The 21,775-nt window shown below is 32.4% G+C and overlaps 1 protein-coding gene across 1 annotated transcript in view; it reads left to right on the top strand.

The window, feature by feature from the left end:
- Positions 1–21,775, top strand: part of LOC106644845 (uncharacterized) — a 2,208,360-nt gene that overhangs the window by 1,612,868 nt on the left and 573,717 nt on the right. The window contains exon 39 of the mRNA XM_089592443.1: positions 6,266–6,447. Coding sequence (XP_089448569.1) covers positions 6,266–6,447 — 182 coding nt within the window. The remainder of the gene's footprint in view (positions 1–6,265; positions 6,448–21,775) is intronic.

Here is a 21,775-nt window from a genome sequence, read left to right as displayed (position 1 = left end):
CCATCTATTACTTCTACTTTAATATTATCTTTTTTCAAACATCTATCATTTCTACTCAACATTACCTTTTTTTCTCAATTATTGTCGTGAGTAGTAAACAGAAGCATCTTTTAAAATATTTATGTAAAGAAAAAAGAGTAGTAGGGGCTCCGATCAATGCCATTACTTGTTAATATCAACCACTCATTTATCTCCCAAATTTACAAAATTGTAAAATATAATACATAGTTCAAAAAACTTATTTATTTTATATTTTTCTTTTATGTTTCACTGGAGTAGGAACTGATTTGGGTAAAGTAGACTATCGTTCCCAGGTTCATTTTATGTGAGGTTTTTCTACTCCATAGCACCATCCTTCAACCAAAGTAAGCTTTTTCAGTATCCTCATCACCTTCCTTTAATGATGTAGAACTGAAAATTTCTTGTAAGAAAGAAGGAGTTGGATACATCTCTGAGATGTCTAATTGTTGTGAAGACATTAGTAGTGATAAATGATGAGCTGCATTAGGGGTAATAATTTATATAAAAAAAAAAATATAACAAATTTGATGATGATTAGTTTGTATTTAACAAAAATGTAAGAAATATCAACATCTATTATTATTTTCTGAAAATAAGTCAAAAAAGACCTGTGATGGAGACAAAGATGAAGATGTTAAACTTGAAAAGGAACTTCAAGAACTTAAAGGTGAATCTGTGAATAATACAACGAAACAAGATATGAACAAATTTTAAATGAAAAAAATATTCACCATACCTGCTCGATCTGATTCACACCACTCACCCAAGATTATCCATTCTTCGGAAAATTTTTCATAATGATCCAATGGCATCATGACTGCATCATCATATTTCATTTAATTTTCATAAGCTTCTTTTTCATCTTGTATGAATTGGCAGAATACATCAATAAATTTCTGGATGGTGCCAATTCTGGTACTGTTGATAATAAAAGCAGTATAAATAGTAATGTTATTAGCCAATGATAAATAATTCTTAACCAAAATTTTCTGTAATGAATGCAGCTGAAAAGTGGAAGTATAAACCGCCAATTGACGAGACCTGTGGCTTTAAAACATCTCATTATCGCTAGCAGCAGAAAGTGCGCCAAGTCATCATTGACAGTAGATAGCAGCGTCATCGTCAAAAGCAAAGAGCATCACCTTCATCGAGAGCAGAGAGCACCACATCATTATGGCTGACCTTGGAGAGAGAACCACGTAGTCTACGAGAGCAGAGTCATTGGCTGCAGTGAAGAAAGCACCACTTCGTTACCAAATCATCATAAGCTGGTAGAGAAAGAAAAAGAAAAACAAGCGTACGCATTACGTTTTTTCTATCTATTACTAAAAAAATAAACACAAGCATGCGTACCAGCAGACGTTGCTTGTACTAAATGTTACAGGCCGATGACTTGTGTGAGTGGAGTAGTGATTGAGTGACGACAGATACAGTATCGAGAGCACACTCTTTAAAATCATCATGAAATAAACGTATGCATTACATTCATTTAAATTCATTACAAAAGAGTATGTACAAGAATGCATACCAGTGAATGGTGCACATTTTAATATAACAGGCCAATGACGTGTTCCAGTAGAGCAGCAATTAAGAGCAGCACAGAGAACACCCAAGAGAAGCCCCGAAGATACCAGTAGCAGTACAACAATGCACCTACTTAAGGACAGTACAATGTCAACACGTGAGACAGACGTCAACAGCACAAGCAACAGTACAAAACGCACTCACTTAAAGGTAGTACAAAGACAGTGGGTAAAAGAAAATAGTTGAACACCCGAGAGCAGCAGCGCAACTGCTGTGCGGCAACAGCACCTACGTATACTACGCAGTAATGTGCGTAGAAAAAAGTGGAGGAATTAGAGTGCCCAGTTTAAGGTAGTAGAAACCTCCCACTGCACAGTAACTTGCACAGTAAAGCGAAAAAGGTAGTAGATTAATAGGACTCAACGCAGTAGCACTTTTAACACAGTAGCATTGCGGCCACCAGGCTGCAAACCCTTATGGGGATTTAAAGAGAGTGGGAGTTGTAGGACAGTGGAGATTTTAGGACAGTAAGGAGTATTATCCACGTTGGTGGACTTAAATCTCTACTGTCCTACAATCTTCATTGTCCTAGAATCCCCATTGTCCTTGAATCCCCATTGTCCTAGAATTTCCACTGTCCTAGAACTTTCACTGTTCTTGAATCCCCATAGTTCACCCACTATTTTGTATTTTTTTTTTTCACTAAAATAATAACCTAATATTTTTTCGTTGAACTTTTATTTTATCTTCATTTTTATTTTAAGTGACGTGATATACAATTGACCTTAAAAAAAGTTGTTTAATGAAACTCAGCCAACTTTGGTCAGACAAAACGTATTATTGTAACAGTTTGTTATTTAAAATTATTAACTGCACTAAAAGTTACTTAACAAACTGTTTTTAATCGTAATTCTTGCTGAATTAAAATAAAAAAAACAAGACCCAGGTATATATTTAGTTAGTTAAATTGATTTTGATGAGAAACAACTAATCCTCAGTTATATTTTTTAATTTAACATACGTGATTATATGACAAAACTTTTTTTAGTTGATTAGTAGTAATTATACGGAAGCCGTTTACTGACATACTTCAATGTTTTATCTCATCTCAATTATTGTGGTTGTTATTTATTTTATTGATTCAATTAAGTCTTCAGTATCTTATGATTTTAGTATATTATACTATAAGTTCTTATTAGTCCTAATGAATTTCTTAGTATACCACTATTATAACAAATTAATGTAGTACATCAACTGAAAGAGAAAGTATAATTACAAACTCTCATAGAACGTGTTTAAAAAAGATAAAGTTATTAAATGTGTGAAGTCTGATCATAGATACTACTATGACCTTATAAATTTCCGTAAAAAATGATGTTATACAAAAGATGACTTGATTCTTGAAGAATTTATAAGGTGAATAAATAACATTTACATTATTCATACAAAAGAAAAAAAAACAGAATATAATTGTGCTTAGAAATCGGAAAAAAATTATCAATAAATCTTATACAGTATTTAAAATTGTTTACAATACTTATTTAATTTAGTTTGATCATTTTAAATTAAAAGTTAAAATTTGTTTTGTTATTTTTTATTAACATAATAAAACTGCATGATAAATTAAACAAATTGTTATTTGAATACAATTTCCCATATTCGCTAGCTTTCTACTGGTCACAAGTTAGTATGTAGAGCTTGCAGAGGACCAGAATTCCGTAGCGTATGTACGTACTGTTTAGTTGTTTGTGTGGGCCTTCTACATAACATTTCCACATAACTTATCTAATATTGGTTCCATCCCCTTGCCACTCCCTTCTCTTGATGTAAGCGTTCTTCTGCAGTTTGAGATGTTATTTCTGCTACTTTCAACTGTGTGTATCAGATTATTTGTGTATAATTAATGATAAAATATAAAATCTTTTATGCTTAAGCACTATCATAAATATCATGTATTTTTTCTTCAGCGAAATAAAATTTTATGTACTTTATCTTATGTTTTTAAGTAGTACAACAGAAAAGAACATGGTATGTAGTGTCACGTCTAGTGACGTCTACCCACAGTCAGTAACAAATACCATAGGATCTTCCTTGCTGAGTGGCCGCACCCACAGATCAATACCAACGAATGCTTGATAAGTCGGAAGCTCAAGCAATTATTGCTCCCTAATTCCATCCCCACCAAATTTAATACTCGGCCTAGGTGTGCAACTGCTCCTTTTTTCCCAAAAATATATTAATCAAATTTACCTTGTGAACTATCAAAATTAACTGTTTTGACCACCTCTATAGTATTTGTAATATTTGGGACTAAATTAACTTAGTTTTGCTTATTATTCATTTAATCTTTCCATCTCACGATATTAATTATGCTACGAAATACTTCAACTACTTTAACGGCTATTACAGGAAAGCTGCTGACGTTAAATCATTTATTATTTGCAAAGATACTGGTAAACAACTTTCAATACTTTAACTGAATTGCAACACTGCTGAGCATAAACACATTTGCTGTTCACACGCTGTACGCTACATTTAAATGCTCGTGCGCTAAAGTTACGTTGATGAGCCACAACGTAACAGTAAATTGTTCATTTAAAATAAAGCTAGAAAACGTTTATAATTATACTTTATTATAGCTGTTTAAAAGTATTAATAGGCTAGCATAAACTGAGTTATTTAACCTATTGACAGTTTTTCCACAACTTTTACTTTTATAAGGTGTTAAAAAGTTTGTCTGAACAGAGTTAATGCAAATGAAATTGTTTTAATTTTCATCAACTTTCAGTTTCAAACTTATTTGATAGGTTATTGTTGTATTTAAATCATTTCTTATGAATATAAAATACAAAAAACAGTGTGTATCTTTTTTTCTATGTTGTCACTTTCACAAACGTCTACCTAGGTTAAACAAAGTATTTAGGAAACAGAAAAAACAATTGCATCGAGCATAAAGCCGTTGTTTAAACAATAACATGCTTGGACACAACCTGAGCAGAAAAAACTGTGAGTAAGCGTAAAATGCTTACAATTGTTACAACTATTTTTTTTGGACTTCATGTATAGAAAGAAGTAGGATCTGCATCAGGAGCATTTGTTAAACATACGTATTGTATTAGTAAAAAGTAATCGAATATAATAATCAAATCTTTATGGCTAACTATGTTCTAAATTACTATAGACATTGAGATGTATGTACGAAACATTCTAATTTTATCCAACGTAAAAACTGGGATCAAGAAATTAAATTGAAGTAACAACTGTAAATAAGTAAGCTGTTCTAAGCTGCTTTAAGCTGGTTATATATTATATTTTAACAGTATCATAGGTATAAAACTATAGGGCGTAGATCTTTCTGAAGTTATACGTTCATGTCTTGTTCTCAGCTACTTATTGCTGCGGATGCTTTACCTATACATATATGCATGTCTATATAAGCTATTTTTATGTATTAGTGCAAAACAAATATATAAGATCTCAAACTTGGACAGTTATAGAGAGTGTTGGCAGAATAACGCAGACAATATTGTACAAACAATAATCTGACTCTCCATGAGTACCCACAAATATAGATATAATTAACAGGCTTTTTGAAACTAAAGTCAACAGTAATAGCAAAAAGGAAATTTGTGCTAACACTTAAGTTATTTGTCACCTGAAAGAATGCTGTAATTAGTAGCAACATCTATTTATTTTAACCATATATGTCAAATATTAAAATACCTACGTGTAGCACTGCATCACATTAAACTAGTAAGCAAACTTCTTTAGATGTAGCTAATCATGATCTGCGAAAAGTGAGTTTTCATAATTTCTGGAAGAAATGAGTGGCAAATACTTATGGAGTTACCAGTCATGAGCTAATAAAATGTTTTTTTTCCAGTCGCCTCGTAAGTCTCAGATTTTTAGTTTGCATTTGACCCTATGTTATAATAAAAAAAAAGTTGTGCTTTGTTTTTATAGTTAGAGTAACTACGATGCAAGCTTACCAAAGAATTGTATTAAAGAAGTCATAAAGAGTTATAATAAGTAAAAGATAAGTGAAAAATTAATTATACTTCTACTACTTATCGAACAAGATTATTTGTTTAGTTTAAATCAAAACAGTAAAAATCATAGTTTATATGGCTAACGTTTGCAATTGCCTTTCTCTACGTTATATTTCTTTTTCTCTTTCCCTCCCTCTCACTTACTTTTTTTTCTCACTAATTATTTCTTTATTTTCTCTGTTTTTCTTTTTTTCTGATATAGGCCCCAGGAAGTGCTTGACTCCATTTTCACTAAAACGTCAAAACTTGTACTTTGATTCTTACCTTGAATAAAAGTTTTTTAGTCATAATATGAATATCGTAAATTAATAAAGGATTGACACCTCTTTTTCGAAACAAATAAGCTTATAAACTTTTTCACAACACTTCTGAAATGATTACAAAAGTACCGGAAAGTTTGAGGTTTTCCTTATTTTTTCCTTTTCTGATAAAACCAATCTTTTTTATCCAGAAATTTTGCAAGTAAAAAAACCACGATTATATTTTAACTTAGTATTTTAGAAAGTTTCTCAACATTTGCATCTAATATTTTTTCATTTATTACCTGAGTACAACTATTTTAATTGCTACGTGCTAGCTTAAATATAAAAAGACTTTATGGTGGACTCAAATAATTTTTATTCTATTTTCTACGAATAGACTTTGTTAATAACTGAATACGAATTTTACAGTTGAAAAAGCAACATTGATTGCAAGATTTCTAGACTCTACACCGTTAAAGAAAGAGTGCTCTTTACAAGCAACGTTAGCAAATTTATTCTGTTACCTTATTAATAGTATGGACGACGACAGTGCTTATGTAGCGCAGAAGGCAACCCTTTACCTGGGAACAATTCATGATAGTGCTGCTAAGGTTTGTATTTTATATAAAATATAAATAATACATCTAATGTTTACATGTAAAAATATTAAAAAATTGCGTATAATGCAATAAAGTAATTTTATTGCGTTAAATAAATAAATTTATTAAGATAAAAAGCTTTAATAAGCCAGTTAATGTTTATCATTACCAACAGTGACTTTAATTAACAACCAGCGCTTAGGTAAAAATCTTGTATATCCTCAAATGTTCTTAACTACAAGTCTCGTATTGCACAAAAAAACCACCTAATACGACAACCTGAAAGCAGAGTTTACCGTTTTTCTACAAATAGTCTGCTAATAGTAAAGAGATAGCCAGTGCTTACGGTAGAGAGTGTATCACTTTTTTTTTATCGATTCAAGTGACTTGTTGCTGCAAACAAGCTAAACTAAATGCACACGTCTAGCAGCGCAGTGGAAGAGAAGACATGAGTGGGTGTACGGCATGTATCTAGTAGATAGAAAAGGACTCTATGTGGGCGCTGACTTCTGCCTAAGCTGTCTACTGCTGATCAGTTCTCTTCTATTAGTAATATTTATGTATGCAGTGGAACTGCAAGGCCAGCCAAAAAAATTCTATATTAAAAAAAAAATGAATCAAAACCTTTTGTATCATATTTTTGTGATTATTAACCAGTAGCTTTTTTCGTACAACATAAAAATAAAAAAAGTTGTGTACTAATAACCTAATGTTCTTCTGATAATCTACAGATAATGATGCTTTCTTAATAATTTGTTATATGTTAATTTAAACTTTGAACATAACTAACATATATATGCAACATAAATGTCTGGAAGGAGCAAATCTTTAAACTAAGCATTTAAAACAAAGTGAATAAAAATATGTAAGGGAAAAAAATATACAGACTTGAGGCAATGCAGAAAGCTTTGATACTAGAAATCAAAAGAAAGCTTGATAAAAGCAAAAAAAAGTTTCAAACAATAAGAAAAAAAAATTACATACAAATGAGAAATGCTTTTTCAGAGCCGTCTGAATTATTTTCTTTCCATCGTGAAGAGATTTCTTTCGTAGCCTGGCAAATGTGGTTGTGTCTTTTTTTTCTACTGTATTTTTGTATTTTTGTATTTTTTTTAAAACTATTTTTCTTTATTCTATCAAGTCTTTTTGTATTATCCAATATATCAAGGCTTTTTTAAGGTCTAAAATTTTTTTTTCCCAGTGTATTTTAAGATATAATCTCTTTTAACCATTAGTTTCTACGCTCAGTACTATAATGCTTCTCTTTTATTTTATATCCAGACATCACTGTTTTTTTTTAAATTATGTTGAATTATTGTGCATTTGCTGCTTTATAAATAGTCTTAAAAAAATTGATTAGTTAAGGTATCTTTTGATATTGAACTTTGTTTTGATTACAATACAATGTTAACGATAAGGTCCATATTTATAAATGGTTTTTCAACTTGAGTAGCCGCACAATCATAAACAATGAACTTGAATATTATCCTTAAGTCATTTAATAGTACTTAATAAATTAAAACAATTATTACCATTAGAAGTCAAAGAAATTTTTAAGATTCCTTACCTCAGAATCCTTTAATCAAAAAGTTTATAAAGTTAGACATCGCGACACAAGCTTTAATTAATAGCACTGTCTTCTTATGTTTTTTTTTTTTCGACAAACAATACGCTGTTTATAATCTGTGGAATTTTTAAAAAAAAAATACTGTTAAACATCAAACAAGCTTCACGTAGCTTGTAAAACTTTCATCTGAACCAAATGACTTGCAAAAAAATTTCTCATTTCTTTGTATTTCAGCATTGCATTAACTGTTTTATATACTTGGTGAAGAGCAATTAGATAAAGGCATTAAAAAAGCTTTCTAACTTAGAAAAAAAAAACTTTTAATTATTTTGTCAAAAGGAAAAACAAATGGGACATGCGTGCATGTGTGTATGTGTGTAAGGTGTATTTATATATACATATATACATCTTTATATGAGGTGACTTATGAGGACTTTACGTGCTATTAGAATATATACTAATAGCATTTAAAAGTTATGAGGCAGTTCACATGAGTACGATTTTGTCTTCATGATAACTTTTTTTACATAATAATGTGCGCATAAGTCACAATTGATTGATACATAAGTTCTTGGAGCGCGCGGTGGCTCGGTCGGCTAGGTCGTGGATTGGCACGTGGAAGACCGTGGTTCGATTCCCGGCCAGTGCGACTTTCGGGCAAGTACCTCTGTGAGTCTCACATGTGCTTTTTTACCACGCAATGCTCCTCGAGGAGGGTTTAGGCGACCTCCTCGCAGCATGATTGTCTAATTTCCCCCTACCTCCCTCCCAGTAATGGGAGGCCTCCCATCCCTTTTCTTGTCCCTTTTCCAAGTGCTAAGTGCCCATAGTAGTGCCCTTATTAAAGGAGCCGGACGTAGAGCACTATAATATAAAAAAAAAAAAAAAAAATATGTATAAGTTCTTAGGGTTTTACTCGGTAGACCACTCTGCTCAACGGCTACAACGACTCTTTCTCTTGTTCACACGTAACAGTGGTGAATAGCAGGCAGGCATGCGTGCCTTTCCCACTTTTGTATTCTTACCAGTAACATTCGGATGAAGTTAGCTAATTCGTACCTCCAAAAATATGAAATTGTATAGAGGTCTTAAAATTGTTTCTTATTAAATAATAATAATACGAATAACACTTAAGGTTCAAACACCGATTCCAATACGGCAAGTTGGTGAAAAAATAGTCAAAGTCATCAAAGTCTCTTTTTTGTGGAAAGAGTAAAAAAAATATGCATTTAACAAATAACGTGTATTGAAGAAATAAATGCTCAATAAAAATACAAATTTAATGAGTTTTTTTTAGTTTTAATTAGTTTTGTGGTTTCTTAGTTAACTGCAAAAAACCACTCTTTCGTACTTTTTTTTTTTTTAATTCCATATCTTTTGCTTTGTTGCATACTAAGAAACTTTGATAAAATATGTGTTTTATAAGCCTTTAAGCCCATAGATACTTTAAGCAAGATTAATTTTATAATCTTTAAAAAGCTTTGAAAAAACTAAAAAATTGTCTTTTCAAAAAAAGCCAAAAAAAGTTTTAGGCCAACATTTGACTAATTTTTCAAACGTGTTTTTCGTAAATCGTGAGTTGCTCTACAATATTCTGCAATACCGTACCATGACACTCAGTTAAGGTGTGAAAAAAATTGGTATCAAAAAAAATCCTTCGCACTCTGTTAATAGGACTGGGGGGGGGGTGCTGACCTTTAAATGCAGCTATAGAGAAAATTCTAAAAAATTTCGAATAAAATTTTTTATTGATTTCTTCAGGCTTTAAAACAGGAAAAGCAATCATAATAATACTGTTTTAATATGTATTGTTACAATTTGGTATACGTCTCATATGCATTTAAATAAAGAAATTAATAAAACACTATTATTAAATTTAGTATTAAGAAATAAATCACATTCAAAAAATAATTTGTAATCACATTTTTTTTCTTTTGCTAACACCTCAAGCTGAAGCATTAATATAACGTGAGAGTCTGAAAAGGTAACTTTTTTACAGCGTTTAATGAGTTTTTTTAAATTCTGTTTGGTCCTGTTGATGTTTAGTCAATTGCCAAAAATAACTTTTTTTTAATTCCATAACTTTTGTTCTGTAGCATACAAAGACTTAAAACTTTGACAGAATATGTATTTTATAGGCCTCAATACCTATACAAAATCTTAAACAGATCAATGTCACACCTTTGGAGAAGCTTTACAAAAACTGAAAAAAGGTCCTGAAAAATGGCCACAAAAAAGTTTTGGGTCAACTTAGAATAACTCTTCAAACGTGTTTTTGTTATTCGTGAGTTGCTCTATAACATTCTGCAATACCATACCACTATACCTAGCCAAAGTGTGAACAAAACTGTTTAAAAAAAAAAGAGCTTTCGCAGTCTGATAGTGGTGGGACAGTGAAATGAAAATGCGGCCACATAGAGAGTTTTGCAAAATTTTAATCAAAATTGTCTTTTGATTTTCTTACATTTCAAAACGGAAGAACAATGAGAATTCCGATCTCATAAAATATTTACTTACAATTGTGCATATGTCTTACATGCATACAAATAACAATAATGCGATCTTATTTAATATCTCGACTGATGCTTTCTACTGTACGGCAAGAGTACATCATTGTTTATGTATAAGAAAATGAATTATCTTGGTCACCATCGTAAATAACGCATACGTCACCCTTGCAATGATTACGAACGTGAATAACATACAGTTTCAAAATGGAGTCAACCAACTCATAGAAAACTGATTTTTTCGTTGTCCACCTGCCTGTTTCGTCAAATAATAAAAGGATTGTACACAAAATCCTGCGAAAATTTTAAACTGTTGTACAATTAAACTGAGTCCTCTCAATGCCAGTTTTAAAAAATTACTTTTTTAACAACTAATGAATCACGTTCGATCTTTGTCGTTCGACAATCATTAGAGTCACATAACTACTTTATCGGGCTCTGGTGAAAGATAGCTCTGAAAATTGAGAATGAGGAACTTATATTAACTTATGGTGCAATTGAATGTACAGCTCCTTGGTAGCTCAAGTGGTAGAGCAACTTTCTAGTAAACAGGAGGTTGTGTGTTCGATCCGCACCCGGGGAGGATATTTTTTTCATTCTTATTTATTTCTTAAGAAAACTTTTTTGAAGAAGAATTAATGTGGTTTGATATTATAAGTCTTAAGTATATTAGATATTGAGAAAAAGGGCATATATGGAGAATATCGAGTGATTGTATTGAAAGTACCGCCATCTATGCATATGCACCACTTGATACAATGATATAGATGTATCAACATTCGCTTGTTTACCATTTGTCGTATGAATTTCTAATTTACCGACAAGCGTTAGAGTCACATAACTACTTTACTAAACTTATATTTTTGTAACGCATGTCTTTGTTTATTATACCTAATTCATCAAATGCTTTTTTTTCGTACATTGCAAAAAAGTGACTTCCACGTCTTTTAACATTCTTTTTAACCATCTTACCGTATTAGGATCAGTGCTCAAACTTAGTGTCTTATTTGTGCTGTTATTATCTAACGAAAAAAATTTTTAAGTAAGGTTAACGACTTTATGTAGTGGATTTGCTAACTTTACCTGACCTTAAGATTTTGGTAGCAAAGCAATCTGGCACCACCTTTCTGTACTGTAAGCCACGCATAAACGCAAAAGCGTGTACGTACTGCTAGCTTTGTCGGGAACTTAATAATCCACAGCTTGTTGAATCATTATTGAATGATATCCACCATGAACGAAATATAATGTACAAAGAAATGTATAGATACGTGTGAATTTATTAGTTAAAGGAACTTATACGCAAAATGGAAAAATTGCAGAACTACAATCTTGATGAAAAGTTCAAACTACAAAATCAAAACAAAATGCATCATTTGACAGGTGCCTTATACAGTCATAGAAAAGAATAAGTACATTTTTGCCATACACATTGATATATAATTAAAATTAAATAACCACCAGCCGTAACAAACCGCAAAAACTAGAAGGGTTAAGTGCGTGTAATTTGTAACACAACGCAATACAAACTTAAACCTAAATCTACTGCATATCATGATAATGCACGTAAAAATGGATTGTGGTCCAGCAAAGATGCCAAAAGATATTTATAAAAAAAATTGTAGAATGTAGATAAATGAAATTAAAATAAAATGTTCATTTAGTCAGTTGTCAAAACGGGTAATATATACAACTTGGTTACTAGTCTTTTATGTTTTGAAGTGGACGTTTTAACTCATGCAACTTAAATGGTATGACCTGACCTAAAAAGACTTAAGTAACCTTTTTAATGGGCTGATTTGCAAAAGGATTGAGTCGATCCATATTCCAAATGAGCTTTTGACTGACGCCATTTCATTTGCTGTTGGCTTGTACAAAAATACTTTTTTTTTTCATTTTATGGAAAAGTGATCACCTAACTACGATACCCATTTTTACCGAGCTAGAGGCAAAATGTGTTTACGGGCGTATTTTGGCTCAGGCACTTAAATGAGAGATTTACCGATTTGAAAATTATCCACAATTAATGGGGTTGGATCAGATGCATTGCTACTTTTAACAGTACGAGGGTGAAAGTTTGAGGCAGCTTTAATTTTACATAGCAAGGTCCTTAGTTCTTAATATGTGAGGATGCAGTCTCCAACCGTGCTGTAGCAATGTTTCTTAACGGATCATTCTCCCAACTCTCAAAGATTTCTCCTACTTACTCCAAATTACCAAAATAGGCGCAGAGGGTGGTATGAAGGACCAGCCAACACCATCGTTAGCAAGTATTTCTGCCACTGTTAAATGAAATTTGGAAGCCTCTAGAAGCTTGTAAAGCAGCTTTTTATCAGAACCATGGGAACTCATTTCATTATCACTCACAATTAGCAACATTTGACAATGTCCTCTACGTGCCATAAATCTGTTTAAGGCTTCAATGAATGCCGTTAAAGTCTTATCAGAAATTATCTCCATGTAAATTGCCTTTGTAGCTGTGAAAGCAAAAAAAAACATTTGTCAGTCTTTTGTTATTCATGCCCTTGACCTTTCGATGTTTTCACTGAAACAAGACTCACGTATTCGAGACCACTAGTCAGAAATGGTCCTGTACCGGCAACATGAAACTCTGTTAAGTCAGCCATTTGAGGCTGCCTGTTACGTGCACAATAGCAAGCGCAGTAGACACATAAAGCAATTATGATACTAACAAGTGTTCGGGAATGGACTAAACAGTACCAAGAAGACTGATACGTACAGGTTTGCTAAGAGCCTCCTTGATACGTTTGTTGATGGGCAAATCTTGCTAGTAAAGTCATAAGTTCACAGGCCGGATCCAGCAACATAAAATGTTTTCCACCATAAAAAGGTGCAGGAGCATCGAAAAGGCATCCTCTCACTTCAAGCAACCTGGATATATCCACAAAGTATTCAAAAAACATGAAACGAGAGCTCGTTGGAAGCTGATTACCAGACGACAAAGATGAACTATCCGATTAAAACGAGACTTAAAGTTTTGATCAATGTGTTTTTAGCTTTACTAAACTTGTGGAAGTTTAAAAACAATATAGTGCTTGAAATTGATCTTTTAACGCAATTATGACCACAAAAAGTATATGCCAAAAGTCGAACTGTTCTGGTTAACAAAAAATACAATAATAACAGTTTGTTGTAGCTATCGACTTGGGTGGCAAATGTGATAATCTTTTGCCGTTTTTCTAAGACAAATTCTGGTAAGCTAATCGAATTTTTACAAATATGTAAGTCAGGGCTTAGAGCTATTTCAGGCCATGACACCAAATACTCTAGGCTTAAACCTGTAGCGACATGACACCCTGAGTGGCAGCGTCTGCATAATTGTAGCTAGATTTCACATGGTTCTATGAGTTTGCTGGCAGCCAAGACTAGATTTTTAAGATCCTATTGACTACAAAAGTGGTTCACCTTAAAGCATAGTTAAAACATCATGCTAGTTTTCTCTCAGAGTATGTTCAAGCATACATAACAGAATATTTAGGTAGTGAGTCGACGTCTAGAACAGTTTTCATGTGAGTAATGAAATCTTCCAGAAGAGTAGCTCTAGATAGCTCTTACTGATAAATACTTATAACCTTAACCGGTATCACCCTGGCTTTGACTACAAGTAGTTGAACCTTGTAAGTATTATAGAAAGAAACTATCTTGATATGAATGGCAGCTGCATAAACTCGCTAAGAAGCGTCTTAAAAGTAGTATAGTTTTACTATCCTCTTATTTGATGTGCTCTAATGAAGCCACCTAAGTACTTCAATTGATTTTTAGTCTCTTAGTGACCCATGGAACTCTGACTATTTTCTCACTAACATTTAGGGCAGTAGCTGATTCCACTATAAGTTTAAGAGCCACGTGTCTTGAATTACAGTTCTGGCAATACGATACTGGAATAACCAATCTTGAGAATCAAATAAGTGAGCTTACTCTGACAGTACAAATCTTTTAGAAAGTCACTCAGTAGATTTAATTTGGTCAATGACCTCTTAGAAAAGTATAGTTGTCTTTGTATTCCACCACAAAGCTAGTGTGGAAATGCCCTCTACTGTTTCAAGATGTTTTGAACGAAGACTATGGCCTTGACAAAGAGTGCTTTCATTGGCAGCTCGTTCACTCAAAGAAAAGCCGCCAGCCTGAAGATTACTTATCAGCACCTGTTGAGTGGCTAAGGTCTGGTTTAACTTATTAGTGATAAGTTAAAAATCATCCATGGAGAAGTTATTCTCAAAAATTTGCACTCCTACAGGGAAGTTATTATGTTCGCATTGTAACAGTTGCTTCAATACTCTCAAAGCTCATCGAGCACAGACTTTGTACCATAGGCAACAATATTTTAATAAAAATCTTTGTATTATGGTTGGGCTAGTTACGCCAAAGAATCTGCTACCATTTTTAATCCTACGAGTCAATCAAAATTTGGTGAAACATTTTACCAATATCAGCTGTAAAGGCCATCTTAAAAAAACGCTATCGCATTTGAATTTCCTGAATATTTAAACATAGAAAAAACAGAAAACAAGAAAAACAGAAGAAATTAGATGGTTGACTAGTAATGTGCGATCTGATATTTGTTTCTTCGTCAAATTGCGATTAATTTTTCCAACAAGCTTCCTGTATTCTTCAGAAAGTCAGAAATGTTTCCCTCCTACTATGTATCCACTAAGAAGTTTTCTTAAAATACATTATACTCATATAGTCTCACTCAAGTGGCATGTTAAAATCAAGCCTCATGTTAAAAAGATTGGTAACATTCTGTAGAGGGAAAACAAAAAATTGGATCATGCTCAGCGTCTGATTCTCTGATTATTTCTTTCAAATTATAGTTTAAAATTGGATCATACACAGCGTCTGATTTTCTGATTTTTTCTTGTTAAACTTGCTAAAAGAGGTTTTCTATGTCCTCGGGTTACTGTGAAATGTCAAATAAGTGCGTTTAGTATCTTATTTGTGGTCCCTTTTATAAAATGGAGTTTTTTTCGTCCATCCAAATTATAATATCACAGTCTTAGCTGCTTGAACAAATTTCTCTATTATTTGGTTTTCAACTGTACATTTTTGTTCCACATTTACTAAAACATGTGACAGAAAGAATGCATATCTAAAAAATGTAAACATGTACGAGTTAAAGTTAATTGTTTTTTTCTAATTCGATTTCATTTTACAGTAGACAAGTTGTATTCTTTTACTGTAATGACGATTTTTATGCATGATACTAAAATAAGTATAACTAGTAAGAAAAAATTAGAAATTAAAAGACTTACAAAGAGACTCGGTTTTTTGAGCTACTAAATTTTATTGTCTTTATAATCTTTGCTTTTATAATTTTTCTGCTGTAAAATTTATCATTGAACACGTTTTCATAAACATGTGCATATTTTTTAGTATATATCAGTGCCCTCCAGTGAATTTGGAAATTCAAAGTGATTAGTAATCCGTTGGGGGTGAAATGTAAGAAAATAAATAAAAACAAGTAAAGTGTATTTAAATTTTCTTGCGTTGATTTAATAATGCGCAACGTTTCGCTGATAATATGCGTCAGCCTTATCAGGCTACAAAATTAAAATTAAAAACACACAATAAGTGATCTAGAAGGCTCAAACACAAAGTACAATAAATTTTGATGTAAATTGTTACCGCAGGTACGCGAGAATTCGTAAGTTTGGTTGACTTACTCGTCACCTGTCGTGCTATCGACTGACAATAAATTACAACAACAAGCCAGCGCTTATATATGTAGAGGCACAAAGGTGAACGGTAAAGGACGATAAACTCGATCAGGACATTTAATCTTTCGTAGTAAAGGAAGATATGCTCTATTAAAGAAAAGCACATCCTCTTTTCTATTGATGTTGTGTTTGTCGAGTTTTATATGAAGCATTTCGGAAATAATTCTTTTTTTGTATTTGGATTCTTTGTCAAGGATTTTAAGGTTGTTCTAATCGAATTCATGGTCAAAATTGATTTGGTGTGCACAAACAACGGAATCAGAGTTTTTACTTTTTATATGTTCACTGATGTGGACTTCCACCGCTCGCTTTGTTTCACCCACATATGACGCAGGACAATTTTTGCAATAAAACTTATATACAAAATTTGTATGTTTATGTTTATTCGTTTTATCTTTTTTTAAGTGGACAATATGCTGCAATTTATTGTTAATAAGAGAGTTAGTGTTAATATTGTAGGGTTACAAAATGGTTGAAATTTTTTCAAAATTATTGTCAACGTATGGTATGCCAATTTTGCAGAGAGGGTAGGTGTTTGTAGTGCTTCTGTTATGATTACTATATTTGTGTCTTTGTAATCTGACCTCGATATATTCATCAATAAAGTTAAAAGGGTAATTGTTTTTTATCAACAGGTTTTCTTCCCTAGCAATATTAACACCGTAAAAACGCGTACTGGCAAGTAAGATCGCCCTATGAACTAAATTAAAAACAATATTTCTGTTATAGCTAAGTGGATTACCAGAAAAATAATTTAAGATTTGTCCGGAAAAAGTAGGTTTTTTAAACCAGTTGAAATTAAAATAATTAGAACTTCTTATTATTGTCAAGTCCAAAAAGTTGAGTTTTTTGTCAATCTCTATTTCATACGTAAATTGTAGTTTGGGATTATATGAATTACAAGGTCAGCAAACAAAGGTAAAATGAGAGAACCTATTGGCGTGCCGAAAATTTGTTGTTAAAAAATGTTGTCAAAAGTAAAAAAAGTATTATTGAACAAAAATTCTGTACATTGTCGAATTTCATCGACCGGGATTCAACATTTATCTATTATGGTCACAATACGTCGATCGACGCTTTGTAGTACCAACTCTAGAGGAATATAAGTAAATAGGGAGCTGACATCTAAAGACATTAGTCTATAATTAGTAGTGGGTTATATATTTTTTAGTTTGTTTTTTAATTCAAAGCTATTAATAATGTGTGATATTGGAACGTTGACTGACTTCTTCAGTTCAGCGTAAATTACTTTTGCTTGAAAATATGTATTGCTATTGATAAGAGAGACGATAGGCCGTAAAGGGGCATCGACCTTGTAAATTTTTGGCAAGCCGTAACATTTAGCTACAGTTGTATCTGTGAGCGACGAAGCGATGGGATGGTATGTTCTAGAAAGAAAGCCGTTAGATTTGAAATTCTTTAAAATGTTAGAGGTTCTCTTTTGTAGAGAGTTTAACGGGTTTTTTTAAATGATTTTATACGTTGATTTATCAGACAGTAAGCTATGCATTCTTTCCGTATCGATGTGTGAGAGACCAACTTCTAGGTTTCAGATAATACATAAAAAATCGCGTTCAGGAAAACTTGATGGTAGATTGAAATTCGATCCAATTAATGCAATTTCAGTGACATCTTTAGAAATGGCTATATTCGTTAAATTGTGTATTAAATCATTGTTACTGGTTGTGGTGTTTGTTTTTGGTAAGATTTTTAAAAATTTTTTATGTGACGTATGATTAGATCTTCTGTAAACGGTATTTTGTTTGATGGTGACAAATTTATAATGTTGTTCACGTATATTGAAGTTTAATTTTAATGACGCAATGTGATCTTTTGAAAGGGAAATTGAGTTTTGCAGAAATCAAGTATGTGTATTAATGTCGCTAATTTCAAAGTTCAGAAGTTTCTGACAGAAATGTAAGGTACTTTTGTTGAAATTGGCAAGTATCGGTTTGCAACGGAAATTGACTCTCGAACACTTATTGTAGAGGTGTTTTATGTGGTTAAAAAATACCCTAGCGTACCTGCAATTGAGTAAAAATCTTTATTGTGCCATACTGGTTAATAGTTGTATGTGCAGGTCCTTCCAGCTTTTTAAAGCATTGAAGGTATGAGCCCCAAATCTCCCTGCGATGTTTTGGTAGAAGTGTGGGATGGTGTCCGAGTCTTCTTCGGATCCAAGACTTATGTAAATGGCTTAAAGGTATATATCAGTGCCCTTCAATAAATTTGGAAATTTAAAGTGATCTGTAATCCGTTGGGGGCGAAATGTAAGAAAATAAATAAATACAAGTAAAGTTTATTTAAATTTTCTTGCGTTCATTTATTAATGCGCAACGTTTCACTGACAATATGCGTCAGCCTTATCAGGCTACAAAATTAAAATTCAAAACACACAATGAGTGATCTAGAAGGCTCAAACACAAAATACAATAAATTTTGATGTAAATTGTTACCACAGGTACGTGAGAATTCGTAAGTTTGGTTGACTTACTTGTCACCTGTCGTGCTATCGACTGACAATACATTACAACAACAAGCCAGCGCTTATATAGGCGGAGCCGCAAAGGTAGACAGTAAAGGGCGATGAACTCGATCGGGTTATTTAAACTTTCGAAGTAAAGGAAGGTATGCTCTATTAAAGAGAAGCATATCCTCTTTTCTATTGATGTTGTGTTTGTCGAGTTTTATATGAAGCATTTCGAAAATAATTTTTTTTTCCTAATAGGATTCTTTGTCAACGGTTTTTAAGTTATCCCAATCGAATTTATGGTCAAAATTGATTTGGTGTGCACAAACAATGGAATCAGAGTTCTTACTTTTCATAAGTTTACTGATGTGAACCTTCACTGCTCGCTTTGTTTCACCCACATATGACGCAGGACAATTTTTACAATAAAACTTATGTACTACATTTGTCTGTTTAAGTTTATTCGTTGTATTTTTTCCTAAGCGGACGATATGCTGCAGTTTATTGTTAATAAGAGGGTAAGTGTAAATATTGTCGGGTCTTAACATGGTCGAAATTTTTTAAAAATTATTGTAAATGTATGATTTGCCAATTCTGCAGAGAGGGTAGGTGTTTGTAGTGCTTCTATTATGATTGCTATATTTGTGTCTTTTTAATCTGACCTTAAAGTTTTTATCAATAAAGTTCAAAGTGTAATTGTTTTTTATCAACAGGTTTTTCACCTTAGCAATATTAACACCGTAAAAATGTGTACTGGCAAGTAAGATCGCCCTATCAACTAAATGAAAAACAGTATTTCTCTTATAGCTAACTGGATGACCATAGAAATAATTTAAGATTCGTCCAAAAGAAGTAGGTTTTTCAAGCCTACTTCTTGTAGCCTGATAAGGCTGACGGATATTGTCAGCTAAACGTTGCGCATTAATAAATCAACGCAAGAAAATTACATTGCACTTTACCTTTATTAATTCTTTTTCTCACATTTCACCCCCAACGGATCACTGATCACTTTGATTTTCTAAATTCACCGGACGGCACTAATATATACTAAGAAACCATTAACATGAGTCTCATATCAGAGGAGGACTCGGACACCATCCCACACTTCTACCAAATCATCGCAGGGATAATTGGGGCTCATACCTCCAATGCTTTAAAACGCTGGAAGGACCTGCACATACAACTATCAACCAGTATGGCACAACGAAGATTTTTACTTAAATGCAGGTACGCGAGGGTTTTTTCTAACCACATGAAACACCTCTACAATAAGTTTTCAAGTGTCAACTTCCGTTGCAAACCGATACATGCCGATTTCAACAAAAGTACCTTACATTTCTGTCAGAAACTTCTAAACTTCGAAATTAGCGACATTAACACACATATTACATTTTTGCAATACTTAATTCCCCGTTTAAAAGAGCACATCGCGTCAATCAAATTAGACTACAATATTTGTAAACAACATTATAAATTTGTCAGCATCAAACAAAATACCATCTACAGGAGATCTAATCATACGTTACATAAGAAATTTGAAAAAATCTTATTGAAAACAAACACCACAACCATGAACAATAATTTAATACACAATTTAACAAATATAGCCATTCCTAAAGATGTCGCTGAAATTGCATCTCTTGGACCGAATTTCAATCTCCCATCATTTTTTCGTGAAAGCGATTTTTTATGTATTATCTAAAACCTAGAAGTTGGTCTCTTACACTTCGACACGAACGATCGAGTAAAGACCAAAATCCGTGACAAAGTATCTAAATATTTAGTTTATGCTTGTTAACAAAAGCCAGCTTTTTCTAAAAAGGACCGCCAATATGCAAAAAATTTATAATCAACAAAAATTTTCTAAACAAAAATCTCCATATATCTTTCACCTCTGCTGACAAAGGCAACCTTACGGTTTGTCTCAAAAAAAGTAACTATACGAAAAGAATGCACAATTTACTGTCCAATAAATCGACGTATAAAATTATTTTAAAAAATCCATTAAACTCTCTACAAAAAAGAACCTCTAACATTTTAAAGAATCTCAAATCTAACGGCTTCCTTTTTAGAACATACCATCTCAACGCTTTGTTCCTCACAGATACAACTCTAGCTAAATGTTATAGCTTGCCAAAAATTCACAAGGTAAATGCCCCTTTACGTCCTATCGTCTCTCTTATCAATAGCCATACATATTTTCTAGCAAAAGTGATTTACGATGAACTCAAGAAGTCAGTCAACGTTCCAATATCACACATTAATACTAGCTTTGAATTAAAAAAACAAACTAAGAAATATAAAACCCACTACTAATTATAGACTAATGTCTTTAAATGTCAGCTCCCTATTTACTAATATTCCTCTAGACTTGGTACTACGGAGCATCAATCGACGTATTGTGACCATAATAAATAAATGTTGAATCCCGGTTGATAAAATTCGACAATGTACAGAATTTTTGTTCCATAATACTTCTTTTACTTTTGACAACATTTTTTATCAACAAATTTTCGGCACGCCAATGGGTTCTCCTATTTCACCTTTGTTTGCTGACCTTGTAATGGACGACCTGGAAAATGATTGTCTCTCTATCTTAAATAATAACTATAACATTATTCCATCTATTTATTTTCGTTACGTAGATGATATATTTCTTTTTATTAATGTTAACCATATTGACCAAATTTTAATCATTTTTAATTTATATCATCCCAAACTACAATTTACATATGAAATAGATATTGACAAGAAACTCAACTTTTAAGACTTGACGATAATAAGAAATTCTAATTATTTCAATTTTGACTGGTTTAAAAAACCTACTTCTTCCGGACGAATCTTAAATTATTTTTCTGGTTATCCAGCTAGCTATCAGAGAAAGATTAATTTTAATTTAGTTGATGGAGCGATCTTACTTGCCAGTACACGTTTTTACGGTGTAAATATTGCTAGGGTGAAGAACCTGTTAATAAAAAACAATTACCCTTTTAACTTTATTAATAAACTTATTAGGGTCAGATTACAAAAACACAAATATAGTAATCATAACAGAAGC

Source organism: Copidosoma floridanum, unplaced genomic scaffold, assembly GCF_036245765.1.
Source record: "Copidosoma floridanum isolate Cflo_tuat_1 unplaced genomic scaffold, Cflo_Japanese_pri ptg000017l, whole genome shotgun sequence".
In the NCBI taxonomy this organism is placed as follows: Eukaryota; Metazoa; Arthropoda; class Insecta; order Hymenoptera; family Encyrtidae; genus Copidosoma; species Copidosoma floridanum.
Note: the sequence above shows the minus strand (reverse complement) of the source record. Positions and strands in the feature narration are given on the sequence as shown.